The following is a 27,489-nucleotide window of genomic DNA, read 5'->3' as shown; positions in this document are numbered from 1 at the left end:
TCGAGATAGAACCACTGCACTCCAGCCTGGGCTGGGTGACAGAGTGAGACTCCATCTCAAAAAGAAAAAGAAAATACAAAACCCCAAATTAAACATAAAGCTGTCGTGATCTTTGTGCATAGGAGTGAAGGTCAGAATCAGAGTTGGTCAGTCTGCTTTTGCATTTCTTAAATAACCTTCACAGTTAAAAGCTCATTTTGTCTTTCCTGAAGTGCTGACTCTGAGAAAAGAATGCTCTTCTTGCATGTGTTCTTTTGCTTATGCATGATTTGTGTTCCTTAGAAGTCAGTAGGAAGTGTGTCATGGCGGCTGCAGAGAGGGTCGGACTCCCGAGATGAGAGGAAGGAAGTCTTGTCTAGGTTGGGTTTTTCTTGCCAAGGTCAGTGGTCGCTCGCTGCCTCTAGGAAACACCTTGGTTGCTGTCACAGTGTTTCCGTTGGGCTCCTCTGAAGGTTGGATCACTTTCTTTTATGACAAGTTGAAGGGTCCTGGTGATTAACATATTTTGTGCCAGATACTTACTGTTACTTCTCTTTCCTCTTAAAATGACTTTCACTCTGTTACTTTTGGCAACAGTCTGTGTCAGGATTTTGTAGTCGAAGAGTTCCTGGAAAGGCTGTCATTAAGGCTGGATTAAATGGCATTTCCTTGGCCCTTAAAAAAATCAAAATAAGGGCCGGGCATGGTGGCTCATGCCTGTAATCCCAGCACTTTGGGAGGCCGAGGCAGGCAGATCACCTAAGGTCAGAAGTTTGAGATCAGCCTGACCAACGTGGAGAAACCCTGTCTCTACTAAAAATACAAAATTAGCCGGGCGTGGTGGCACATGCCTGTAATCCCAGCTGCTCGGGAGGCCGCGGCAGGAGAGTCACTTGAACCCGAGAAATGGAGGTTGTGGTGAGTCAAGATTGAGCCACTGCACTCTAGCCTGGGCGACAAGAGTGAAACTCCATCTCAAAAAAAAAAAAAAAAAAAAATCAAATGAAGTCAGATCAGAGGGGAAGAGTAGAGTCTGGTGTAGAAAATGATATTTTGGGGCGATTTTGCTCTCATGTGAATAAGGAGTTTGAATACATGGCGTGAGCTTCTGGGCGGAAGGGGCTGTGGGTCTGTGGGAACCTACAGTCTGTTTTGCAGATTCTTGAGCATGGGGCCATCCTCTCTTAGCTCAAATCTCAGTTTACACCTTTCCAAAAGCCAGAAGTCTTTTTGTAAGTCTGTGGTAAACTCATTTGGCAAAAACGCTGGCCCCACGCTGCCATGAGGCTCTATGTGACCCTCCTCCCGTGGATCTTGTCGGGTCTCCTGTAGATGGTACCTGTGCTTACAGGACACTGCCCACCTGTGGCAGTGCTGTGCCCTGTGCCTCCTCCCACAGTCTGAGCGGTGCCGAATTCTGGAATGAATTTGCCCTCAGCTTTTGGAGACGGGATGGCGGACCTGGGCCTATAAGGTAAGATGATGTGGGTTCAGAGAAGCAGAGCCCACCTGCTCTGCCTGGAGAGCTTGCAGACAAGTGGGGAGCTGAGTTCTCTGTCCTCCTGCATTCAGGACTGTGCGTGGTGGGAGGAGGCTGTCATGGTGGGCAGTTGGTGCGTGCTTGGGAGTTGTTTCCTGACTGGAGGCAGGGAGGTCACAGAGGGAAGGCCAAGTGATGTCGTAGAGGCCTGCGAGGTGCTTGGGTGGGGGCGGAAGGCGAATTCCAAGTGAGACCCTGGATTGCATCGTGTCCGTGGGTGGCCTCGTTGAGCTGGTGTTCTTTCTTCTGTTAAATGTCTGGCCCAGTCCCTCCTCCTCCACATCTAATGTGGTAAGACAGACCTGGCACGAATGGGAATGTCCCTCCTCCCGTGGCATTCTCTGCCAGTGCCCATCAGCTCACAGCTGGCCTGCTTTAAGTCACACCGGAGTTTGATACCGAAACTACAAGTTCAGGAGTTAGAAGTTGGATGACTTTCTGTCAGCTTCGAATGCTGGATGGAGTAAGTTAAATAACTTTTGCTTCGGTTTAAAAAAATGGAATGACACTCACTTACGAAAACAGAAATGGGACGGGTGCAGTGCTCACACCTGTCACCCCAGCACCGTGGAAACCGAGGCGGGCGGATCACACCTGTCACCCCAGCACCGTGGGAGTCGAGGCGGGCAGATCACACCTGTCACCCCAGCACCGTGGGACCTGAGGGGGGCAGATCACACCTGTCACCCCAGCACCGTGGGAGCTGAGGTGGGCGGATCACATCTGTCACCCCAGCGCTGTGGAAACCGAGGCGGGTGGATCACACCTGTCACCCCAGCACTGTGGGAGCTGAGGCGGGCGGATCACACCTTTCACCCCAGCACTGTGGAAACCGAGGCGGGCGGATCACACCTGTCACCCCAGCACCGTGGGAGCCGAGGCGGGCGGATCACATCTGTCACCCCAGCACCGTGGGAGCCGAGGTGGGCGGATAACACCTGTCACCCCAGCGCCGTGGGAGCTGAGGCAGGCGGATCACACCTGTCACCCCAGCACTGTGGGAGCTGAGGCGGGCGGATCACACCTGTCACCCCAGCGCTGTGGAAACCGAGGCGGGTGGATCACACTTGTCACCCCAGCACTGTGGGAGCCAAGGTGGGCGGATCACACCTGTCACCCCAGCACTGTGGGAGCCTGGGAGCTGAGGCGGGCTGATCACACCTGTCACCCCAGCACCATGGAAACTGAGGCGGGCGGATCACACCTGTCAACCCAGCACTGTGGGAGCCGAGGCGGGCGGATCACACCTGTCACCCCAGCACTGTGGGAGCCGAGGCAGGCGGATCACACCTGTCACCCCAGCACTGTGGGAGCGGAGGCAGGCGGATCACACCTGTCACCCCAACACTGTGGGAGCTGATCATACCTGTCACCCCAGCACTGTGGGAGCCGAGGTGGGCTGATCACACCTGTCACCCCAGCACTGTGGGAGCTGATCACACCTGTCATCCCAGCACTGTGGGAGCCGAGGCAGGTTGATCACACCTGTCACCCCAGCACTGTGGGAGCTGATCACACCTGTCACCCCAGCACTGTGGGAGCCGAGGCGGGCGGATCACACCCGCCACCCCAGCGCTGTGGGAGCTGAGGAGGGCGGGTCACACCCGTCACCCCAGCACTGTGGGAGCCGAGGCGGGCGGGTCACACCCGTCACCCCAGCACTGTGGGAGCCGAGGCTGGTGGATCACACCCGCCACCCCAGCACTGTGGGAGCCGAGGCCGGTGGATCACACACAGCTGTCATCGCAGCACTGTGGGAGCCGAGGCAGGTGGATCACACCTGTCATCCCACCACTGTGGGAGCCGAGGTGGGTGGGTCACACCTGTCACCCCAGCACTGTGGGAGCCGAGGCCAGTGGATCACACCTGTCACCCCAGCACTGTGGGAGCCGAGGCCGGTGGATCACACCCGCCACCCCAGCACTGTGGGAGCCGAGGCCGGTGGATCACACCCGCCACCCCAGCACTGTGGGAGCCGAGGCCGGTGGATCACACCTGTCATCCCAGCACTGTGGGAGCCGAGGCGGGCGGGTCACACCTGTAACCCAGCACTATGGAAGCCGAGGTGGGCTGATTACCTGAGGTCAGGAGTTGAAGAAAAGCCTCGTCAACATGGTGAAACCCCATCTCTACTAAAAATACAAAAATCAGCCGGGTGTGTTGGTGCAGACCTGTAGTCTCAGCTACTTGGGAGGCTGAGGTAGAATTGCGTGAACCCAGGAGGCAGAGGTTGCAGTGAGTCGAGATTGTACCACTGCACTCCATCCTGGGTGACAAAGTGAGACTCTGTCTCAAAAACAAAACCCAGAAATGAACAGTTTTTACCAGGCCACATGATGTCTCAGACTTCCACGATAAAACCACATTTGCTGATTCTGGCTGCGTGTTCCTTCTTCAGAACCTTCCTGACTTTGGCGTGAAAGTTTGGTGGTTGAAATGCCCTGAAAAGCAGTTTTGTCACAAGGGAAAACTGGTTCAGTGGGTGGATGGGTTCAGGTGGGTGTCCCACGTAGAAGTGGGGGCTGAGGCCGTGTGGCATGAAGAGCTCTGTGCTCAAGCCGGGCTTGTGAGGGTCTGGCTAGGACGCATAGAATACGTAACGTGAGTAGGAAGCAGCCCTGTTTTGAAATCGTGCCCTGGAGACTGGAACCAGGAAGAGGACCCAGCAGAGTGTGAAGCAGTGGGGTGCCCCACACCAGGAGGGAGAGACGAGTCCGGTGACTCGGGGGCGCCCCAGGAGCTGGGGTGACCTGGACTTGCAGGGAGCATGTAACCGCGCTTCCACATTTCAGACAGCGCTTTCTGCCGGCTCCGCACGCTCTTTCCCAGGGCATGGTTGGCAGAGGGAACTCGTCTCTCCTGTTTGGTTGATTCTTGATTTTAAACTTTGGTTGCCTTTTGGAGCCCGTGCTTACCTGGTAGCTGGAGTGTGGAATGGGGTACCCAGGCTTTTGCGGGCTGGGAAAGTAGCAGGAGCACCAGGTGCAGGGTGGGCTGAGGGGCTGCTGGGTGCTGCTGGGTTCTAGGGGGATGGTGTGCCCAGAGCTGCCGTGTGTGCCCAAGGCTGAGGAAGTCCTGGCTCCTCTGCCAGGTTCTTTCTGCCCCATGTAGCTCCCTCAGCCCCGAAACCTCAGGAGGCTCCAGGTCAAGTGGCTGACCTGCCAGATGCATTCCCTTAGGTACAACATGTGGAGCCAGTGGTTTGGGTCAGATCCTGCTTCCGCGCTCTTTTTTCACGGGTGGTCAGGTCGACGTGACACGTGCCTGTTGAAGTAGCATGATCTCCGGCTCACTGCAATCTCTGTCTCCTGGGTTCAAGTGATTCCCCTGCCTCAGCCTCCTGAGTAGCTGGGACTACAGGCGCGTGCCACCATGCCTGGCTAATTTTTTGTATTTCAGTAGAGACGGGGTTTCACCATGACTAGGGTGGTCTTGATCTCCTGACCTCATGATTTGGCCGCCTCGGCCTCCCAAAGTGCTGGGATTATAGGCGTGAGCCATCACACCCGGCCCCCACTTTTCAATTTTTTATATTATTTTTATTTATTTTTATTTTTTATTTTTTTTGAGACGGAGTTTCGCTCTTGTTACCCAGACTGGAGTGCAATGGCGTGATCTCGGCTCACTGCAACCTCCGCCTCCTGGGTTCAAGCAATTCTCCTGCCTCAGCCTCCTGAGTAGCTGGGATTACAGGCACGCACCACCACGCCCAGCTAAATTTTTGTATTTTTAGTAGAGACGGGGTTTCACCATCTTGACCAGGATGGTCTCGATCTCTTGACCTCGTGATCCACCCGCCTCGGCCTCCCAAAGTGCTGGGATTACAGGCTTGAGCCACCACGCCCGGCTTATTATTTTTATTTTTTAAAATTTAGAGGTCGCGCCTGGCTTATTATTTTTATTTTTTAAAATTTAGAGGCCGCGCCTGGCTTATTATTTTTATTTTTTAAAATTTAGAGGCTGCGCCCGGCTTATTATTTTTATTTTTTAAAATTTAGAGGCCTGCCCAGGATGGTCTCGAACTCTGTGGCTCAAGTGATTCTCCCCCATCAGCCTCCCAGAGTGCTGGGGTTTATAGTGTGAGCCGCTGTGCCCAGCCCTTTCCCACCTTTTAAAATTGTAGCCTTGTTGAGAGCCTGACGTCTTCATCTTTGCCTGAAATTGTGGAGTTGTGAAGGTTTTGCGTTCATCTCTGTCCTTGGCTTCAATATACTCCCTATTCACCTTTCTTCCCACCCACCCTAAGCTTTGGTGTCTGTCTACAGTGGGTTTGCTTAAAAGTGTAGAGACCGGCCGGGTGCGGTGGCTCACGCCTGTAATCCCAGCACTTTGGAAGGCCAAGACGGGTGGATCACGAGGTCAAGAGATCGAGACCATCCTGGTCAACATGGTGAAACCCCGTCTCTACTAAAAATACAAAACATTAGCTGGGCATGGTGGCACGTGCCTGTAATCCCAGCTACTCAGGAGGCTGAGGCAGGAGAATTGCCTGAACCCAGGAGGCGGAGGTTGCGGTGAGCCGAGATCGCGCCATTGCACTCCAGCCTGGGTAACAAGAGCGAAACTCTGTCTCAAAAAAAAAAAAAAAAAAAAAGTGTAGAGACCAACAGCCAACGTGGGGTACCCTGGTTTTTGTTTCGCGTTGTAGGGTGTTTTTCTTACCTTTAAAATCCCTCTGATGGCAGCACAAGGGTGTAATGAGGATTAGTTATTTAGCATATCTAAAGAACTTTGAGCTCCTTAGGGCAGGCAGTACTGCATTAGGATTTATGTTTTGCTTTTTCTGTGGACCGCCTTCATGTAACATAGCTGAAGTAGCAAGTACGAGTTTCTTTCTTTCTTTCTTTTTTTTTTTTTTTTTTGGAGACAGAGTCTCGCTCTGTCTCCCAGGCTGGAGTGCAGTGGTGCTGGAGTGCAGTAGCACGATCTCAGCTCACTTCAACCTCTGGCTTCCGGGTTCACGCAGTTCTCCTGCCTCAGCATCCCAAGTAGCTGGGATTACAGGCATGTACCTCCACACCCGGCTCATATTTTGTATTTTTAGTAGAGATGAGGTTTCACCATGTTGACCAGGCTGGTCTCGAACTCCTGACCTCAAGTGATCTCCCTGCCTCAGCCTCCCTAAGTGCTGAGATTACAGGCATGAGCCACTGCACGCAGCCAAGTACGTGTTTCTATTACAAAGTTTTTTTTTTTTTCTAGACTGAATCTTGCTCTGTTGCCTGGGCTGAAGTGCAGTGTCAGGATCTTTGCTCACTGCAACCTCCGCCTCCTGGGTTCAGTGATTCTCCTGCCTCAGCCTCCCAAGTAGCTGGGATTACAGATGTGCGCCACCACACCTGGCTAATTTTTGTATGTTTAGTAGAGACAGGGTTTCACCATGTTGGCCAGGCTGGTCTCGAACTCCTGACCTCAAGTTATCTCCCTGCCACAGCCTTCCAGAGTGCTGGGATTACAGGCGTGAGCCACTGTGACCAGACAGTTTATTTATTTATTTTAGTTTTTGAGACTGAGTCTTGCTCTGTTTCCCAGGCTGGAGTGCAGTGGCGCGATCTCAGCTCACTACAGCCTCCACCTCTGAGGTTCAAGCAGTTCTGCCTCAGCCTGCCCAGTAGCTGGGATTACAGGTGCGTGCCACCACGCTCAGCTAATTTTTGTATTTTTAGTAGAGGCGGGGTTCTCAAATTCCTGACCTCAGGTGATCCGCCCACCTCTGCCTCCCAAGGTGCTAGGATGACAGGCTTGAGCCCCGCCCACGGGGCCGGGATGGCAGGCGTGAGCCCCGCCCACGGAGCCGGGATGGCAGGCGTGAGCCCCGCCCACGGGGCCGGGATGGCAGGCGTGAGCCCCGCCCACGGGGCCGGGATGGCAGGCGTGAGCCCCGCCCACGGGGCCGGGATGGCAGGCGTGAGCCCCGCCCGCGGGGCCGGGGTGGCAGGTGTCAGCCCCGCCCACGGGGCCGGGGTGACAGGCGTGAGCCGCGCCCACGGGGCCGGGATGGCAGGCGTGAGCCCCGCCGACGGGGCCGGGGTGGCAGGCGTGAGCCCCGCCCACTGCTGGATGACGGGCGTGATTCCCGCCCACGGGGCCGGGATGGCAGGCGTGAGCCCCGCCCACGGGGCCGGGATGGCAGGCGTGAGCCCCGCCCGCGGGGCCGGGGTGGCAGGTGTCAGCCCCGCCCACGGGGCCGGGGTGACAGGCGTGAGCCGCGCCCACGGGGCCGGGATGGCAGGCGTGAGCCCCGCCCACTGCTGGATGACGGGCGTGAGCCCCGCCCACGGGGCCGGGGTGGCAGGCGTGAGCCCCGCCCACTGCTGGATGACGGGCGTGAGCCCCGCCCACGGGGCCGGGATGGCGGGCGTGAGCCCCGCCCACGGGGCCGGGATGGCGGGCGTGAGCCCCGCCCACGGGGCCGGGGTGACGGGCGTGAGCCCCGCCCATGGGGCCGGGGTGACGGGCGTGAGCCCCGCCCACTGTGCTGGATGGCGAGCGTGAGCCCCGCCCACGGGGCTGGATGACGGGCGTGAGCCCCGCCCACGGTGCTGGGATGACGGGCGTGAGCCCCGCCCACGGTGCTGGATGGCGGGCGTGAGCCCTGCCCACGGGGTTGGATGACGGGCGTGAGCCCCGCCCGCGGTGCTGGATGACGGGCGTGAGCCCCGCCCACGGGGCCGGGATGGCAGGCGTGAGCCCCGCCCACGGGGCCGGGGTGACAGGCGTGAGCCCCGCCCACGGGGCCGGGATGGCAGGCGTGAGCCCCGCCCACGGGGCCGGGATGGCAGGCGTGAGCCCCGCCCACGGGGCCGGGATGGCAGGCGTGAGCCCCGCCCACGGGGCCGGGGTGGCAGGTGTCAGCCCCGCCCACGGGGCCGGGGTGGCAGGCGTGAGCCGCGCCCACGGGGCCGGGATGACGGGGGTGAGCCCCGCCCACGGGGCCAGGATGGCGGGCGTGAGCCCCGCCCACGGGGCCGGGGTGGCAGGCGTGAGCCCTGCCCACTGCTGGATGACGGGCGTGAGCCCCGCCCACGGGGTTGGGATGACGGACGTGAGCCCCGCCCACGGGGCCGGGATGACGGGCGTGAGCCCCGCCCACGGGGCCGGGATGACGGGGGTGAGCCCCGCCCACGGGGCCGGGATGGCGGGCGTGAGCCCCGCCCACGGGGCCGGGATGACGGGCGTGAGCCCCGCCCACGGGGCCGGGATGACGGGGGTGAGCCCCGCCCACGGGGCCGGGATGGCGGGCGTGAGCCCCGCCCACGGGGCCGGGATGGCGGGCGTGAACCCCGCCCACGGGGCCGGGATGGCGGGCGTGAGCCCCGCCCACGGGGCAGGGGTGACGGGCGTGAGCCCCGCCCACTGTGCTGGATGGCGGGCGTGAACCCCGCCCACGGGGCTGGGTGACGGGCGTGAGCCCCGCCCACGGTGCTGGGATGACGGGCGTGAGCCCCGCCCACGGGGCTGGATGGCGGGCGTGAGCCCCGCCCACGGGGCTGGATGGCGGGCGTGAGCCCCGCCCACGGGGCTGGGATGGCGGGCGTGAGCCCCGCCCACGGGGCTGGGATGGCGGGCGTGAGCCCCGCCCACGGGGCTGGGATGGCGGGCGTGAGCCCCGCCCACGGGGTTGGATGACGGGCTGAGCCCCGCCCACGGGGCTGGGATGGCGGGCGTGAGCCCCGCCCACGGGGCTGGGATGGCGGGCGTGAGCCCCGCCCACGGGGCTGGGATGGCGGGCGTGAGCCCCGCCCACGGGGCTGGATGACGGGCGTGAGCCCCGCCCACGGGGCTGGATGACGGGCGTGACCCCGCCCACGGTGCTGGGATGGCGGGCGTGAGCCCCGCCCACGGGGCTGGATGACGGGCGTGAGCCCCGCCCACGGGGCTGGATGACGGGCGTGACCCCACCCACAGAGCTGGGATGGCGGGCGTGAGCCCCGCCCACGGTGCTGGATGACGGGCGTGACCCCGCCCACAGAGCTGGGATGACGGGCGTGAGCCCCGCCCACGGGGCTGGGATGGCAGGCGTGAGCCCCGCTTACGGGGCTGGGATGGCAGGCGTGAGCCACCACGCCCGGCCTGTTACTTACCGCTGACCGCAGCAGCACCACTGTCAGTCTCCAGAAAGAGGCCGTCTATGCAGTGAGCGGATGTCAGGTCTCTGCCATCTTCTCAGATACACTTGAGATGGTATCTTTCAAAAGTTCACTTTTGGGTCCAGGCAAGGTGGTTCATGCCTGTGATTCCAGGACTTTGGCAGGCTGAGGGGAGGAGCTCTTCAGCCCAGGTGGTCGAGGCTGCAGTGAGCCATGTTTGCGCCATCGTGCCCCACCCTGGGCGACAGGATGAGACTCTCTCAAAATGACAGCAGCAAATTCACATTGGCCTACAGTTGGGCAAAACCGTCGAACACCAGCCAGAGCTGGAGTTTGAACCGCATCGGTTTGCGCTGAGATGCTTGCCTGCCACCTTTCTGCCTGTTTGCCCTCAGCCAGGGTATGCTTCTGCCTGGAGGGAGCGGTCTCATTTAAAAACAAGAAACAAAACGCTTGCTTGTTGGTCTGTCTTTCTTGCGACTTCTCCTACCTCTTGGCGTCTGAGGAGTCGCTCGGGCGTTGCCTTGCGATGGTGACAGACCCTCTGTTGGCGCCTCGTGCCTTGGCTGCCTGTGTGCTGGCGCCGCACGAGGGCCGGCCTTTCCTTCCTGATGCCGCCTTGGCCGCACCCACCGTCCCTGCGGCTTCTTCCGTTGCCTTAAGTCCTCGCCAAACACCTGTGCGATATTCAGGTTTTACCGATTTTGAAGTTATTTTTATCCTGTTAAGCCCTCGTAGTTTATTTTTGTGTTAGATGGGTCTCCAGCCTCATTCCCGCATTGATTACCACGTGTCCCGGAACACGGGGAAGGGAATGCTTTTTTCCTCCCTGCAGTACAGCATCACTGTGTTCTCAAAGGCTGCTGTGTTTTTACAGGCTGTTTCTCTGCTTTCTAGTCTGTTCCATGAAGATGCTGATTTGTTTATTTTTAGTTAATAGGAAGTAACTGGGCAGGTCTTCCCAATTGCATTCATTTTTGTGATTTTCTCATCTAGGCTCATCCTCACTTAGATGTTTTAAAACATTTAAAAAAGTTAAAGAATATAGTTTAAGAAGTTAATTGTGAAACATTGGCTGGGCACGGTGGCTGGCACCTGTAATCCCAGCGCTTTGGGAGGCCGAGGTGGGCGCATCACTTGAGGTCAGGAGTTCAAGACCAGCCTGACTGACATGGCGAAACCCCGTCTCTACGAAAAATACAAAAAATTAGCCAGGCGTGGTGGTGGGCACCTGTTATCCCAGCTACTTGGGAGGCTGAGGCAGGAGAATTGCTTAAACCCAGGAGGCAGAGGTTTCAGTGGGCAGAGATTGTGCCACTGCACTCTAGCCTGGGCAATAGAGCAAGACTCCATCTTAAAAAAAAAAAAAAATTACCCTGCCTTGTCTACATTTCTAAACTTGAGTCAATTATTTTCATTTTATAGCTGTTTCTTCTTAAAAATTTAATAGGGGAGGGACAATGGGGGGTCGGGAGTTGGGGAGAGAGAGCATAGGGAGAAATGCCAGATATAGGTGAAGGGGAGGAAGGCAGCAAATCACGGAGTCATGTGTGTACCTATGCAACAATCTTGCATGTTCTTCACATGTACCCCAAAACCTAAAATGCAATAAAAAAATTTACTTTAAAAATGATTGCTTATCAAGTCTCAGTTACATGTCTCTACTATTTATGGGCATTCTTTCCGCCATTTAGTCATTACTTATTGACTTTTTTTTTTTTTTTGAGATGGAGTTTCACTCTTGTTGCCTGTGCTGGAATGCAGTGGTGCGATCTCTGCTCACTGCACCTCTGCCTTTCAGGTTCAAGCGATTCTCCTGCCTTAGCCTCCCAAGTAGCCGGACTTACAGGCACCATCACTCCTGGCTAATTTTTTGTATTTTTAGTAGAGCTGGGGTTTCACCATGTTGGCCAGGCCAGTCTTGAACCCCTGACCTCAAGTGATCCACTTGCCTTGGCCTACCAAAGTGCGGGATTACAGGAGTCAGCCACTGTGCCCGGCTTATTTATCGATGTCTTGCTATAGAAGATGAGTCTTTGACTCTTACTCAAGTTTCTGTTCTTCTGTACTTGTATATGTGTGATATTTTACCTGATTAATGACTATTTAATATCTGAAAATACTGTTCTCAGCTGAGAATAACAGTTCAACTTCTGGTTCAATTTTTAATTAGTTTCGCTTTTGTTACCCAGGCTGGAGTGCAATGACACGATCTCGGCTCACCGCAACCTCCGCCTCCTGGGTTCAGGCAATTCTCCTGCCTCAGCCTCCTGAGTAGCTGGGATTACAGGCACGCACCGCCATGCCCAGCTAATTTTTTGTATTTTTAGTAGAGACGGGATTTCACCATGTTGACCACGTTGGTTTCGATCTCTCGACCTCGTGATCCACCCGCCTCGGCCTCCCAAAGTGCTGGGATTACAGGCTTGAGCCACCGCACCTGGCCTCAATTTTTAATTTTTAAGAATTAACCATCGCCTTTTGTTTTGCTTACTTTTTTTTTGTGACAGCTCTGTCACCCAGGCTGGAGTGCAGTGGCACCATCTTAGCTCACTGAAACCTCTGCCTCCTGGTTTTAAGTGATTCTCTTGCCTCAGCCTCCCAAGTAGCTGGGACTATAGGTGTGTGCCTATAGTCCCCTGACCGCCTAACTTTTGTGTTTTTTGTAGAGACCAGGTTTTGCTACGTTGGCTGGGCTGGTCTTGAACTCCGGACCTTAAGTGATCCACCCACCTCGACCTTCCACAGTGCTGGGATTACAGAGGTGAGCCACCAGGGCGGCCACTGTCTGAAATTTTAAGGCAATGTGCCCAAGTGTGGCATTCGGTGGCCTTATTCAGTCTGGACATGCATGTTTTTTGGGTTAGTGGAAAATGTTCTTGTTTTATTTTTTGGCTAACCTTTTCTGTTCATTTCCCTTTCTCTTGTCTCAGTGTTTCTCTGTCAGAGTTGAAATGGTGCCTCCTGGTGTCGGTTTTCCTGCCCCTCTGTCTCTCGTGTCTGTTTCCACCACTCTCAAGTTTGTCCTCTAGCTTCTTTTGCATTTTTAATTGCTGCTGTCACTGTTATAGCTCGAGAGCTTTCTTATGACTCTAGTGCCCCTTCTTGGGTGGCATCTGTTTCTTCAAGCTGGCTTTTGTCTCGCCTGCTTAAAGGTGTTTCCTTTGGCGTTTCCTTCTGGGCATTGTCTCAGTGCGTTGGTTGCCTCTTGTGTAGGTTTGTTTGGTCTTTGGCCCATGCTGTGAGGCTTCGAGCCCTCACTCCATGCTTGGTGGCCTGTGGCTGTCCACCCATGTTTGACAGGGGCCTTCGGTGCAGGGTGAGGTCTGAGGGGGAGCCTGAATGCCAGTTCTTCCTCAGGACTCTCTGCTGTCTTCACTGGCTTGGTGAGCAGGTGGGTGTGGTGAGGCTGACTGCCGTTATTCTGGGATGGAGCATCTCACCCCTCTGGGAGCCTGTCTGGGCTGTGCTGCTCTCTTCCGGGCCCCTTGCCCTACACTTACTAGCGCTCAGAGCTTCTGCGTTCTCACCTTTCCAGCTTGTCTTTTGCTGGGATGGTGGCCGAGGGGCCTGCCTGGCTACAGGGTCTTGCGGAAGGGATCTACTGCTCCCTGTACAGACTTGAAGCCTGTCCTCCTGACATCAGTCTCCTGAGGTTCCTGGCACGTTTCATTCCCAAGTCTTTGGGTTCTCTGTTCGAGACGGTTTGCTGCTTACTTGTCTTCCCTTCTGCAAGGAGCTGGGTGTGGCCTGCTCTCCTTGGCTGAGTCAGTGACTGCTTGACCATTGCTTTGCAGTGTCTAAAATTGTGATAACTCCATTGTCCTTGGTGACTGATTGTTTATACACACATGCCCCCCTACCCCCATTTATGACTTTAATCAACTTTTGGTTTATCAGTGCTTGAGAGAGGGCCTTGGGGAGGAATAATTTGACTTTAAGTAATTTTTATTTTTTTAGATATGGGGTCTTACTGTGTTGCCCAGGCTGGTCTTGATCTCCTGGCCTCAAGTGATTATCCTGCCTCAGCCTCCCAAAGTGCTGGGATTATAGGTATGAGCTACCATGGCTGGACGCTTTCTTTCTTTCTTTCTTTTTTTTTTTTTTAAGATGGAGTCTCGCTCTGTTGCCCAGGCTGCAGTGCAGTGGGGTGATCTCGGCTCACTGCAAACCTGCCTCCCAGGTTCAAGCGATTCCCCCACTTCATCCTTTTGAGTAGCTGGGATTACGGGCACTCACCACCTCACCTGGCTAATTTTTGCATTTTTAGTAGACACAGGGTTTTGCCATGTGGGCTAGGCTGGTCCTGAACTCCTGACCTTCAGTGATTTGCCCACCTCAGCCTCCCAAAGTGGGATTACAGGGGATTACAGGCATGGGATTACAGGCATGAGCCACTGTGCCTGGCCTCTTATGCTTAAATGAAGTAATAGTACCTGACCTTTCGTTAAATCAAATTTGGGCAGGTGGTTCTGAGAGCTTGTGTGACATGTATTTCTAAGTGGAATTTTAAGTAGAATGGTGATTCGGCATTTTTTCCTTATCTGGAGTAAGTAGGTAGGAAGGACCTTGTCCCCCATTCAGGGGAACGAACGGTGCGGTGTGTCCTTTGGAAACCTACGTGGGATTACTCTGTAGTGCTCTGAGACCCAGAAATCAAAGGAAAGGCGTGGGGCGACCGAGTGACCTTTGTTTCTTGCTGGCAATAGAACATAATATATTGGTAATGATGAGTCAGTCCAGAGGAGTTTGAATACCTGACTTTGCCAAACATATTTGTTTAAACTTGAATGAGAAATATTTTTTCTCATTTATTTTTTCGATGGCTTTAAAAAATAATTTCAGCCTTTATTCTTGATTCTGGGGGTGCACGTGCAGGTCTGTGACGTGGCATATTGTGTGACGCTGAGGCACTTTATCACGGTGGAGGATAAAAGGAAGCTCCCTTATGTCGGGTGTCCCTGAGATAACCTCTCTGCGAAAGTGACATTTCAGCTGGGTCCTGGTATCTACCCACTCGCATGCAAGCTCCACGTGAACATGAAGCGGCCCTATTCCCTGCCGTAGTCCCAGAATCCTGGAAGCGCCTAGCACTGTAGCAGGCACTCAGCAAATACTCGGCAAGAAGAAATGGCCTGCAGACAGCAGGTGCCCAGCAGTGCGGGTGCTCACCGCAGACGCCACCTGCAGAGAGCAGGTGCCCGGCAGTGCGGGTGCTCACCGCAGATGCAGGTACTCAACAGTGCCTGGGGCCAGCCTTGTCCCAGCCTGCTGGAGAGTGAGCCTGCTGTACTTCAGGACATGAGAGGCAGTACAGTCCGAACGCGGGAGCGAGGAGGGGAGGAGCTGGCGTGGGCTGGATTGCTGGGTTCTGTTGCTCATGTTCACATGGAGCTTTCTTTCGAGTGGGTAGAGATAGAAAATAATAAGAATATTTTGTGGTATGTCAGCAGATGATAAACACAGCAGAGAGATTTGGAGGGAAGGTGATTGGGTAAATGAGGGTGAGTAGAATGGTCAGGGCCGGCCCTGCTGTGAAGGACCTGGAGCGGGTGAAGCAGTGGCTACCTCCGGGTTATCGGGGGGCGTCTTGGCAGAGGGAGTGCTAAGTGCAGAGGCCTTCGTGGGGGAGGGTGATTGCCGCACGGAGGAAACGCAGGAGGCCCATGTGGCCCTAGGACAGCAAGCCTGGGGAAGGGCAGTGGGGGCTGGGTCCGTGGGGGACGGAGGAGCGGGACGGGTGGAGCAGGGCATTTCATAGAGCTTTAGAATGACTGTGGCTCTTACTAAAATGCTGAATAAACACTGAGCATCCTTGAGTAGCTCCGGCCGTTGTAATGCAGAGTGGCAAATGGTGAGCTGCACAGTGCAGACGAGGGTGAACAGCTTAGGAGAGGTCAGTGGAATAGGGGTGAGGCTTGGCTCTGTTCTTGCTAGGCTGATGGGATGTGGGGGATGGTTCCGAAAAGGGGGCAACACCGTGTGCCATGCTGCAGAGCGGCCTGAGCAGCAGCAGGTCACACACAGGACACTGGGGGCAGCTCCTAGCGTGAGAAGGCCTAGCGGGTGACGGGATGGGCTGGAGACTGAGGTGGAGAGGCCAAAACCAGATGGTAGGGGCCCTCCTGTCTAGGATGCGGGCTGTTTAAGTATTTAAAGCAGGGGAATGACACTAAATTCTTTCTTATTTTTTTTTTTTTGAGATGGAGTCTCTCTTGTTGCCCAGGCTGGAGTGCAGTGATACAATCTCAGCTCACTGCAACCTCCGCTTCCTGGGTTCAGGCGATTCTCATGCTCAGCTTCCCGAGTAGCTGGGATTACAGGTGCCCGCCAGCAAGCCCGGCTAATTTTTGTATTTTTGATAGAGATGGGGTTTCACCGTGTTGGCCAGGCTGGTCTCGAACTCCTGACCTCAGGTGATCCACCTGCCTCGATGTCTCACAGTGCTGGGATTACAGGCATCAGCCACCGCACCCAGCCTCCACTTCTGTTTTGCTAGTAAAATAGTCATTTTGAGGCTGGGCATGGTGGCTCATGGCTATAATCCCAGTACTTTGGGAGGCCAAAAGCTGGAGGATCACTTGAGTTCACAAGTTCAAGACCAGTGTGGACAACTTAATGAGACCTTATCTCTACAAAAAATTAAAAGAAAGGAAAAGAACCGTAATTTTGAATTTGGAGGATGGGTTTTGGGTTAGGCTTGGAGGCATTTGGAAAGCCAGTCAGGGACAGATTGATCGCTTTGCCCAGAGGAGACAGCGAAGCTCTGGACCCGGGGAAAGCCAGTCAGGAACAGAGGGATCGCTTTGCCCAGAGGAGACGGCGAGGCTCTGGATCCGGGCATAGGAGTGGAAAGGTGGGAGTGGCGTGTGGAGGTTTAGAAACAGGATCGACAGAGGCACGCATGCTAAACATTCTTTGCTCGTAACTGCTTGGCGTCTGCATCAGAGATGCCGCTCAGCTGGAATGGTGGAGCGAGGCCTCTGTAAATCCAGTCCTTTTTAAAAGCAGTGAAAACTCTGGCAAAATGGTCAAAATCAACTGCCAGAACTTGAAATTAATCAAAGGTTGTGACAATCTTAGGAGCATTTATCTGTGAAGAACTGTGGAACCTCTAACGTGACCTCCTCCCATTCTCCTCTCCCCAGCTCTGTGGTAACCATGGAAACCAGCAGCCTTCAAATCGTGGCCGCTGGGAAAACCAGCAGCCCAGCAGCCACTGGAGGGACACATCAAGGCTGGACCTCCTCAGGAAGTGCCGTCTGCGGAGCACGCTGCTCTTGGACCTGTCCCATTTACTGAGCTTGTCATTTTATAAGCTAGCTCAGTGGGAAAGCTCTGTTTCTGAAAGAGAGACTATCAGTTGAGAATTCTGTGTCCAGCAAAACTGTCCTTTAAAAACAGAGAAATTGGCTGGGCACGGTGGCTCACAACTGTAATCCTAGCACTTTGGGAAGCCAAGGTGGGTGGATCATCTGAGGTCAGGAGTTTGAGACCAACCAACGTGGTGAAACCCCGTCTCCACTAAAAATACAAAAATTAGCAGGGTGTGGTGGCAGGCACCTGTAATCCTAGCTACTTGGGAGGTTGAGGCAGAAGAATCACTTGAACCTGGGAGGTGGAGGTTGCAATGAGCTGAGATTGTGCCATTGCGCCCCAGCCTGGGCCACAGAGCCCGACACTGTCTCAAAAAAAAAAAAAGAATGTGTGAGGATATCCTTGGCGATAGCTTCTCGTGAGTGGGCTGGTGCTACGCTCCTGATCTCGCACTTCTCATCACAGCTCGTTCATGGATGGTACTCCTATTCGAAGAAGAGAAACCGAGGCAGGTTGCGGTTCAGTTTATAGCCCTGAGTCACGTAGCTAGTCAAACACGGGACGACATTCCAGTCCAGGCTTGATTTCAGAGTCTGCTTGGCTGAGTGCTGTGCTAACCACCTTAACAGTAATTTTAGCAATTATAGCTTCCTTCAGAAATTCTTGGGCTGGGTCAGTTTTGGGCTTTTGGCTGACTCTGTGGAATCACTTTATTTCTTCGAGACAGAGTCTCACCTTGTTGCCCAGGCTGCAGTACAGCAGTACCATCCTGGCTCACTGAAGCCTTGACTTCCTGGGTTCAGGCGATCCTCCCACCTCTGCCTCCCTAGTAGCTGGGACCACTGGCATGCACCACCACACCTGGCTAATTTTCTTTTTTTTTTTTTTTTTGAGACGGAGTTTTGCTCTTGTTACCCAGGCTGGAGTGCAATGGCACGATCTCGGCTCACCACAACCTCTGCCTCCTGGGTTCAAGCAATTCTCCTGCCTCAGCCTCCTGAGTAGCTGGGATTACAGGCACGCGCCACCATGCCCAGCTAATTTTTTGTATTTTTAGTAGAGATGGGGTTTCACCATGTTGACCAGGATGGTCTCGATCTCTCGACCTTGTGATCCACCCGCCTCGGCCTCCCAAAGTGCTGGGATTACAGGCTTGAGCCACCGTGCCCGGCCGCTAATTTTCTTTTATAGAGATCAGGTCTCCGTAAGTGGCCCAGGCTGGTGTTGAACTCCTGGGCTCAAACAACCCTCCCACTTTGGCCTGCCAAGGTGCTGGGATTACAGGCGTGAGCCACCGTGCCCAGCCTGCAATCACTTTACATACAGACGAAAACTCTGTAGACCAGGTTTTGTTGTACGTTACCGGGACCTAAGATTTTGGTAGTTTGGTATTTTGTAATAATCTCTCACGGGCTCCTGTGCTGTTTGTTTTGGAACTTGGGCTGTTTCCAGAATACTGATCCTCTTTGTTGATCAGTTCAGCCTGTAAACAAGAAATCATTAACCAGCATGCTGTTCCTGAAGAATGACCAGGGACAACAGCTCTAAAGATTGAGGAGCTTTTGTCCAAGCCTGCCCCTACACGGTGTCCGGGCTACTTCATGGTGCGCAAACGGGAACTTGCTTTTGGCCAGTAGCTGTGGCATGTCCGGGTTACTCATTAGCCAGCAGAGCTCCTAAGTCCACGGTGAGAGTTCACTGTTGTAAGTATGGGACCCTCAGTGCTTGTGGGCTGGCTGCGTTTCAGACAGAGACGACGTGGGGTGGCCACGGCCAGAGTCTCTTTAATGAAGGCCAGACTCTGTGTGTGGCTGGGCTTGTTGCTGTGGGTCAGCTACCCTTGCTCATGCCTTACCCTTTCACAATTCATTTCTGAATTCAGGACGCATCAGTAAGCCCCGCCCCTCCCCCTCAAGCTAATTTATCTAAAAAGATTTTTTTCTAGATCTGTTCCTGGCAAGGAGGGTGGTTGAAGTCCTCCTGCGAGGCCCTCTGCCTTATGGAGATCAGTGTAGTGTTGGTGGCACGCATTGGCGCCTGGCCAGGAACATGCTCTGCTCCTTCACAGGAAAGCTTGTGACAGGCCCTGGAGTGCTCAGATTGTTACCTGCGTGTCTCCATCACAGCTGCAGAGGATGGCACGCTGATCATGCTGCTCCTGCTAGAGTGTTTTTGGTAAACGTAGGACACGGTGGTTGACTTGAATGTGTCAGTCGTGCCTGCAGGTCGTCATCCACCATCTCATCTGTCGTCATGCTGGATGGTCTGTGTTGGTTTTGAGACAGGCTCTCACTCTGTAGCCCAGGCAGGAGTGCAGTGGTGTGATCTCAGCTCACTGCAGCCTCTGCCTTCTGGGTTCAGGTGATTATTCCGCTTCAGCCTCCCCGGTATCTGGGATTACAGGTGCAAGCCACCATGCCCAGCTAATTTTTGTGTTTTTTGGTAGAGATGGGGTTTTGACATGTTGGCCAGGCTGTTCTTGAACTCCTGGACTCAAACTATCCATCTGCCTTGGCCTCCCAAAGTGGTGGGATTACAGATGTAAGCCACTGCGCCCTGCCTGATTGCTTATTTTGTATTTTATGTATTTATTTTTTTGAGGCGTAGTCTCACTCTGTTGCCCAGGCTGGAGTGCAGTGAAGCAATCTCGGCTCACTGCAACCTCCACCTCCTGGGTTCAAGAGATTCTCCTGCCTCAACATCGTGAGTAGCTGGGATTACAGGCGCCCACCACCATGCCTGGCTAATTTTCATATTTTTAGTAGAAATGGGGTTTCACCATGTTGGTCAGGCTGGTCTTGAACTCCTGACCTCGTGATCTGCCTGCCTCAGCCTCCCAAAGTGCTGCGATTACAGTCATGAGCCACTGTGCCCAGTCTATTTTTTTTTTTTTTTAAGATGGAGTCTTGCTCTTGTTGCCTAGGCTGGAGTGCAGTGGTGTGATCTCAGCTCACCTCAACCTCCGCCTCCCAGGTTTAAGCAATTCTTCTGCCTCAGCCTCCCAAGTAGCTGGGACTACAGGCATGTGCCACCACACTTGGCAAATTTTTGTGTTTTTAGAGGTGACGTTTCCCCATGTTGACCAGGCTGGTCTTGAACTCTAGACCTCAGGTGATCCACCTGCTTCTACCTCCCACAGGCGTGAGCCACTGCATCTGGCCTGGTTGCTCATTTTTTTTTTTTTTTTTTGAGACGGAGTTTCGCTCTTGTTACCCAGGCTGGAGTGCAATGGCGCCATCTCGGCTCACCGCAACCTCCGCCTCCTGGGTTCAGGCAATTCTCCTGCCTCAGCCTCCTGAGTAGCTGGGATTATAGGCACACGCCACCAGGCCCGGCTAATTTTTTTTGTATTTTTTAGTAGAGACGGGGTTTCACCATGTTGACCAGGATGGTCTCGATCTCTTGACCTTGTGACCCACCCGCCTCGGCCTCCCAAAGTGCTGGGATTACAGGCTTGAGCCACCGCGCCCGGCCTGGTTGCTCATTTTTATGTGAAATTAGTTTCCCTGAACTGTCGGAGGAGTCATGGTCTGGGGGCTCTGGCAGCTGCAGTTGGAAGTCTCTGGCTCCGTCCTGGCTCTGTCTCGGCTCTGACTGGGCTTTGTCTGCCTGCTGTTACTGCACCTCCCCTTTTCCCTGCTTTCGCGTTGTCTCTGCTCCGTAGGGGTGCTGGGGCCAGGCCTCTCCAGCCCTGGTTCTTGCCTCATGCTCAGCCCTCTGTGGACGCTGGGCCTGCTCGGGCTCTCCTGTCCTCAGGCCTGGCCACTATGCTGCTTTGCTCTCTACCTTCTCTCGCACGACATGATCCTGTAAGGTTGTGTGGCCCTCGGTGGCTTTCCTTTTGAGGGAAGTGTGGCTCAGAGGTATGACAGAGTGGGTCAGGGGCGGCGCTGGGCTTCCTCCCCACATGCCCGGCCCCATAGTTCGCTCTAGTCACCACACTGAGCTTCTTCCCTTCTTCCCTCAGGGGCTGGCCTGCCCTGGCTTTAAAGTGTGCGTGTGCGTGTGTGTGCGTGTGTGCGTGTGTGTGTGCATGCATTTGTGTTTGTATGTATGTATATTTGTGTGTTTGTGTGTACCTGTGTATTTGTGTGTATATGTGTATTTGTGTTTATGCTTGTGTGTACCTGTGTATTTGTGTGTATGTATGTGTATTTGTGTTTATGTATATGTATGCATTTTGTGTATATATGTTGTATTTGTGTGTGTGTGTATAAATGTGTATTTGGTTTATGTGTTTGTATATGTGCATATTTTTGTGTATATGTATATTTGCTTACGTGTGTTTGTGTGTGTATGTGTGTATTTGCGGTGTGTACATTTGTGTATTTGTATGTGTTTGTATATTTGTATATATGTGTATTTGTATGTAAATGTGTATGTGTGTGTGTATTTGTGTGGTGTGTACATTTGTGTATTTGTGTAGTGTGTATTTGGTTTATGTGTGTTTGTATTTATGTGTATATATGTGTATTTGTGTTTGTGTGTATAAATGTGTATTTATATTTGTAAATGTGTGTATTTGTGTGTGGTATGTACATGTGTGCATGTGTGTGTATGTGTGTGTGTGTATGTGTTGAAAATTGGGCAGTTAAAAGAAAGCTGTGGGTGAGAAGCTGTAGCTTGTCTCAGCTCTTGTTCCGCAGAGGAGAGAGGTTTAACTATTTGCTTTTCCTGGTGGTGACTTCTATCAGTTATGTGCTCTTAGTTTTATTTTGTAGTTTCACAACCTTACAGAATCTGTAGACTCGCTTAGGAGAGTTGATTTAGCTCATTTAGTATTATTCGTGTTTCCCTGCCCCCAGGTTTTTATTATTTCTGCGTTAGATCTGAGCTCTCTTGATTCTGGACAACAGAAGTCCCGCCTCGGAGTGGTTTCTTGCCCTGGTGTTTGGGTGGGTAGAGGGCACCTGCCAGGGAGAGAGCACTGGGTCGCTGTTGAGACTCATCAGCACCGACGTGTGTGCACCTTTGTGAGAAGTGCACAGGTGCACACAGTGGTGCACACGCACTGGCATGAACACACAGGCACATGCACAATGGCACACTGCACCTGGTGTAGAGCGCTTCACCCACGCGCAGTCCAGCTGTTTGAAGCCACCTGCAGGTTTTGTGTGGCAGAAGCTCCCAAGACGCTGTTACCATGACTCAGCCAGGTCCAAAAAGCCTGCCATCCTGAGGGGCATCAGGCTGCCAGCATCCTCCTGGGCCTGCTGCTCTGCTTCCTTGCAGAGCCGTCTGCTGGGCAGGCACCATACAGAGAGGAGTGGGGATCTGATACGCTGGCCTGCCCAGGGGTCACTGCTGTGAGCAGCTTTCGAGGCTGGGAAGACAGACTGACTGGACAGGAGCTTTGGCTGTGGCTGTGTCTTGTTAAAGGTCCCCGGGGGCAGAAGCTGTTGTTCTGTGCCCAGCACCTGGGGCAGTGCTAGGGTCAGGGAGCCGGGTGGGGAGCCACTGCATAGGTACTTGACTTTCCTGTTCTGACCACCTGTCCATCTGGAGTTTTCTAGGCTAGGATTGGCTCAAAGGAGTGTTCAGTTCAGCAAATGTTAAACCTTATTTATCAGCAAACGTATGGTAAAAGACACATGGTGTTCTGGAGGAGGGAGGTTGTCTTGTCCGGGAAGGCAAGACCAGTTTTGGAAGCAGCCGTGGTCAAGGTAGGCCCTGTGCCTGCGGAGGGCAGGAATGAGCTCCTGTCCTCTGGACCTGTGAGCACCAGGCCTGGCGGGGCTGCTTGTACCGTGTTCTGATGCGGGTGGGTCGTGCAGAAGCCTCTACTTCAGCTGTAGATCCTTAAACCAAAGACTCACTTGAAAAGGGCTTTTTCATAGTCAGCTTTAGTGTTGCTTCAAAAAAGTGTCTTAAGGCCAGGTGCAGTGGCCCACACCTATAATCCCAGCACTTTAGGAGGCCGAGGCGAGAGGATTGCTTGAGCTCAGGAGTTTGAGACCAGCCCAAACACCGTGGTGAGAACTTGTATCTATTTTTTAATTTTAATTTTAATTTTTTTGGGACAGAGTCTTGTTCTGTCACCCAGGCTGGAGTGTAGTGGCACGACCTTGGCTCACTGTAACCTCTGCCTCCCGGGTTCAGGTGATTTTCCTACCTCAGCCCTCTGAGTAGCTGGGACTACAGGTGCCTGCCACCACACCCGGCTAATTTTTTGTGTCTTTAGTAGAGACGGGGTTTCACCATGTTGGCCAGGCTGGTCTCAAACTCCTGACCTTGTGATCCACCTGCCATGGCCTCCCAAAGTGTTGGGATTATGGATGTGAGCCACTGCACCAGGTGAACTTGTGTCTATTTTTATTTTTATTTTTATTTTTGGGACGAAGTCTTGTTCTGTTACCCAAGCTGGAGCACAGCCATGTGGTCTCAGCTCCCTGCAACCTCTGCCTCCTCGGTTCAAGTGATTCTCCTGTCTCAGCCTCCCAAGTACCTGGGATTACAGGCGTGCCACCAGGCCTTGCTAATTTTTGTATTTTTAGTAGAGATGAGGTTTCTCCACGTTGGTCAGGCTGGTCTTGAACTCGCTACCTTAGGTGATCCACTTGCTTCAGCCTCCCAAAGTGCTGAGATTACAGGCGTGAGCCCCTGCACCTGGTTTTAATTTTTTTTTTTTAATAAAAGAATAAAAAGTGACTTAAATGTACACAAACTTGTTTTTGCACACAGCTCACCTTACCCTGTGTGATTCACAGTTGTGTTTTTACAGCACTTGATAAACGTGCATCCCTTTTAAAATCACCTGTACTCCTCAGGCTCAGCTTTCCCAGTTGTCCAGGTAGAGCTAAGCTCCATGTGCTCTCCTCTCTATCCCATGTCTGGCTTGTGACTTAAATGCGAGCGTTTCTTGAGCCTAGGCCATTTAGCAGTAGATTTAGAATGTACTGACAGTTTGTCATATGTCTAATGTGCGTTTTGCCTCTTTTGTACAATGAAGAGTTCCCAAACTTCATGGGTATGAGCTGAGAAAGGACCTCGAGCTGTTATTCCTCTGCTGTCCCACTGCAACACAGAAGACTTCTGTGACCCCAAAACGTGTGGGGAGTTCTCCCCATCAGCAAGCAAGCAATCAGTTCTGCAGCGGGCACCAGCGGGGTGTCCTCCAATTCAATTTTGACACAGTCTACCTGGAGATAGTGTCAGACCTCACAGGGCAGCCCCGAGACTGCCCCTTACTTCTGATGTTAGTCAGAAGCCTCAGGCTGTGACCTGTGCTCCTGGGTTACAGGCTGTGAATGGAGCTCTCACCACCGCCTCCTTGGGTTCAGTTAGTTTGCTAGAATGGCTCACAGAACTCGGGGAAACATGTTTATTTGATCATAAAGGCTAGTACGAAAGATGTGGATGAAGTGATGCCTGGGGCATGGCACTGGGGTGTGACCGCTCCATGTCCCTCCAGGAACCCCCATGTGCTCAGGTGTCCAGACACTCCCCAAACCCTGTCCTCTTAGGCCTTTTATGGAGACTTCATTGGATAGGCATGAGTGACAGCCGTGTACAAATGGGACTGGACCAGAGGGTGTGGTTTGAACCCAGCAGGGCCTGTCTGTGCAGATTCTTCCCGGCTTCTCTGCGGCATTCCTTCCTCCAGGGTGTGGGGCAGGGCCCCTTTTAAGATGGGGGTCTTGTGACCCACAGTCAGACAGGGTAGGTCAGAGAATTTACTTATGGCCAGCTCCAAGACAGAAACGCGGCGGGATGATAGAGTCCAATGTTGGTCTTAGGGCCTGCCTTGGGGAAAAATAACAAGATCGGCAGGGTTACGAGCCAGGAACTGTGGATGAAAGCCTGTGTGCACATGTGATGTCACAACTGGATATTAGGAAAGTGGACTTGTCAGATTTTGTAGGAAAACCCTCATGTTCCTACAAACAACTCTTTGCCCTGCAGCCCAGACTTTCTCCCTCTATCGTAACCCTGCGGAGTTTCATCTGCTTTCCTTACACGATACACGGTCATCAAATAGGCGTGCGACTGCTTGATCAGTAACAGTGTTCTGCCGGACTGTGTCTTCTGCGGGGGAGCTGAGACCACGTCTGTGTTCGCCCGTCATTGTGCCTTGGTGCGCAGCACAGCGTGTGGGCAGTCGTGGGTGCTCTGTGCATAGTGAGGGAACAAGTGCATCAGTCTGCCTTGAAGGTTCCCTCTTGCTGTGGACTGAGTTGCCTCCCTGGCTCCACCCAGTTCATATGCTGAAGCCCCAACCCCGGGGTGATGGATTTGGAGGTCGGGCTTCTAGGGGGCAGTTAAGGTTAAATGAAGTCGTAAGGGTGGGTTTCTAATAAGAAGAAGTGAGTGCTCTCTTCACAAGCATGCATCAAAGAAAGGCCAGGTGAGCACACAGAAGGTGGTCTGCAAGCTGGGAGCCCTCGCCAGAAACCAGCCTGCCGGCACCTGGGTCATAGACGTCTAGCCTCCAGGACTGTGAGGAGATAAACTTCTGTTTCCACCACCCAGTCTGGGGTATTTTGTCATGGCAGCCAGAGCAGACTAAGGCACCTGTAGCCGTGACATCCCGTCATTTTATGACTATGAACAATTGCAAATCCCTGGCTTCTGCTTTGAGATAAGGAACATCAAATTGAAATGTGTAAATTCAGATATTTTGATTGCCATTGGGGATGGATAAGCCAAAAAGAAAGACTGTTTTAAATGACTAGATTTTATAATAGATAGGTGAATAGATCAGTCTTTCCTACTTGGGATAGAAGCTAGCCTTTGGGCCTGTAGGTCAGAGCACTGCTGATATTATTAATGATACTAGTACCTAACTGTGTTTGTTGGGGACTTTTCTGAAAGGAAAGCTAATCCCATCATGAGGGCCCACCTCGTGATCTCATCTAAACCAAAGGTCCCATCTTCAGCTAGACACTGGGGTTAGGGCTTCAGTATGCGAACTGTGTGAGACAGAAGGGTTGAGTCTGTAACGACAGGGGAGGCAGCCCGTCTTTGATGGGCACATCGGGGCCGAATCTGGAAGGCTGTGTGTGCAGAGGCTGTGTCTGTCTGGCGACTGCAGTTGATCCAGGAAGAAACTGTGGAGGAGAATGTTATAAAAGAAAACTGGAAGCCTATGGTAGTAACACTGTGCACTCTTAGGACCTCTGGCAGTGAAACTGCTGTAATACTAGCCGATGGTGATTTATTGTGGCCAACGTCCACAGGTACTTTGAGTTCGGAACTTGGTGAAAAGGCAGAATTAGAAGTGGCGCTGGGCAGCAGCGGCTGGCCGGGGGCTCAGGGCTTGCTCCTTGGCCGTGCGGACTTGAGCACACCCTCCGCTCGGCCCTGGCCCGGCCCTGCCGCTGCCCTTCCTGCCGCTCTGGGTTGGAGGCAGGCGTCTGCCTTGGACTTTCTCCTGCCTCCAAATGGGGCCTCATCCCGTTCCTGAGTTCTGCGTGCTGGTCTTATCAAGGAAGTGGTGTTTCTGTAGAAATCAGTTAAAATAAAAGCGCCTTTTTGTTATTTTTTAGGCAAAAGTAAAGAAGCAGAAATAAAGAGGATAAACAAGGAACTGGCGAACATCAGATCGAAGTTCAAAGGTAAGCGTGCTCCGCCTTTCCACGCAGTGTCCTGCTGTGAATTCTCTCGAGCGAGGACCCGATCCTTTCACACTGTCCTTTCTTCCGCCCACACCAGAGTGAAGTTCCCAGTTTCTGTCAGGGCTCTGTCGGGATTAGGAAATGTTCGGAATGGAGCCGCTGGCTGCTCGTTTTGAAGGGCGTGCGTGGCGCTGGTTAGGGGATGGCCGCTCCTGGTGTCTGGTCTAAAACCTGACTGCGTGCCACAGCCTTAGCCACCAGGCCAGCATGCTGGGGGTTCACAGGACACACACCAGCTACGGGAGGCGCTCTGCGCAAGGCGCCACCGGACGCTTGCTGCTGACCCGCGTCGGTGGACGGCCTCTCTGTGCGCCCGCGTGCGCTGAGTGCCTTCCCTGAACATCCTCAAAGAATTGTAAAGTAGAGATTTAGTTTTCAGTCCTTGGGACATTTGTGACAGCCCAGTTAATCCTTCAAGCCTTAGTTTTTAGTTAATTTTTATAGGTTTGACACCTGGCCCAACTCCCCGGGCATACTTTAGCCACGGTGTAGCTGAAGTTGCCCAGCCACCGTGAGTCGGGGAGAGGGCCGAGCCTGACCCCTGTGGAACTGGAGGGACAGGCAGAAGACAGCCTGGGGACTCCTGGGGTTTCCTGGGATGGGTGCTTTTTGAGGGCTTGAGAAAATACCCAGTGTTTCCTTTCCTCCTCCTCTCCTTTTTTTGAGATGGAGTCTCACTCTTTTGGCTAGGCTAGAGTGCAGTGGTGTGATCTCGGCTTACCTCCGCCTCCTGCGTTCAGGTGATTCTCTTTCCTCAGCCTCCCGAGTAGCTGGGATTACAGGCGCCTGCCACCGTGCCTGGCTAATTTTTGTGTTTTTAATAGAGACGAATTTCACCATGTTGGCCAGGCTGGTCTAGAACTCCTGAGCTCAAGTGATCCACCTGCCTCGGCCTCCTATAGTGCTGGGATTACAGGCGTGAGCCAGCACACCCGGCCTGCACGTCTAT

The 27,489-nt window shown here is 53.7% G+C and overlaps 1 protein-coding gene across 2 annotated transcripts in view; it reads left to right on the top strand.

Annotated features, from left to right (window-relative positions):
* AP2A2 (adaptor related protein complex 2 subunit alpha 2) overlaps positions 1–27,489 on the top strand; it is a 78,467-nt gene that overhangs the window by 6,518 nt on the left and 44,460 nt on the right. For both annotated transcript variants that reach the window (XM_074401886.1, XM_074401885.1), the window contains exon 2: positions 26,412–26,480. In XM_074401886.1, coding sequence (XP_074257987.1) covers positions 26,412–26,480 — 69 coding nt within the window. The remainder of the gene's footprint in view (positions 1–26,411; positions 26,481–27,489) is intronic.

This window comes from Saimiri boliviensis, chromosome 6 (assembly GCF_048565385.1).
Source record: "Saimiri boliviensis isolate mSaiBol1 chromosome 6, mSaiBol1.pri, whole genome shotgun sequence".
Classification (NCBI taxonomy): domain Eukaryota; kingdom Metazoa; phylum Chordata; class Mammalia; order Primates; family Cebidae; genus Saimiri; species Saimiri boliviensis.
Note: the sequence above shows the minus strand (reverse complement) of the source record. Positions and strands in the feature narration are given on the sequence as shown.